Below are 730 nucleotides of genomic sequence, written 5' to 3'. Positions count from 1 at the left end.
GAGGGGGAGGGGGAGGGAGGGGTAAGACGAACCACTGGCGAGTGGAGCAGATACCAGAAATAGACGGATATAGTCCAGGCGGCGAAACAAATACCGCATCAGGAATGTTGACTAACCAGTGATGTTAATCTAGGCGGCGACGGGGAAAAACTACCTAGAGACCGCCGAGAGAATAAAGGAGAGGCTTAAACAGAGCTAGGAAACCGCGGTGGTGGAACCTCTCTCACCTACTGCCTTCAGGATGAAGCCCTGCGTCAGTGCCCAGAACACTGGCATGTTCATGAGTCCGACGGCCACACCAGCAGTGGTGAAGGCTTCCACTAGCCCGGGCAGCAGCAACAGACGTACGGCAGCAGGGCCCACCCGGCGAAACATCTTGGTTTTTTTATATGCGTGGGACAGTTGGGCGGTCAGTTAGTTGGGCGGTTGGGGCGGTCAGTTAGTTGGGCGGTTGGGCCGGGGGAGGGGAAGCAACGAGTGGGCCCGTGGTGGGAAAGGAGAAAACCCGTCGCGGGTATGGCAGTTCATTGGGTAGTAATCCATGGCGGCTGGCTTTGTTGTACGGGTCGTGTGTGGGTTTTGTACGTCTCATAATGTCGTACACATGACCTCCCCCAGGTGGTCGAAGTGGGGTGTCAGGCGCACGTGCACGTCCCCATGCATGCCGTCACGCCAACCTCCACATCCATGGCCTGAGTCATCAGGCCCTCCCCCCTCCACTGGCTCCCCT

General features: G+C 58.1%; 1 protein-coding gene across 1 annotated transcript in view; it reads right to left on the bottom strand.

The window, feature by feature from the left end:
• Window positions 1-375, bottom strand: part of VOLCADRAFT_96660 (uncharacterized protein) — a gene marked incomplete at both ends in the record, with an annotated part of 5,272 nt that extends 4,897 nt beyond the window's left edge. Inside the window, one exon of the mRNA XM_002955672.1 lies at window positions 228-375. Coding sequence (XP_002955718.1) covers window positions 228-375 — 148 coding nt within the window. The remainder of the gene's footprint in view (window positions 1-227) is intronic.
• Between the last annotated feature and the right edge of the window lie 355 nt (window positions 376-730).

Source organism: Volvox carteri, assembly GCF_000143455.1.
Source record: "Volvox carteri f. nagariensis unplaced genomic scaffold VOLCAscaffold_54, whole genome shotgun sequence".
NCBI classification, from domain to species: domain Eukaryota; kingdom Viridiplantae; phylum Chlorophyta; class Chlorophyceae; order Chlamydomonadales; family Volvocaceae; genus Volvox; species Volvox carteri.
The sequence above is the reverse complement of the archived record's forward strand: the minus strand, read 5'-3'. Positions and strand labels throughout refer to the sequence as shown.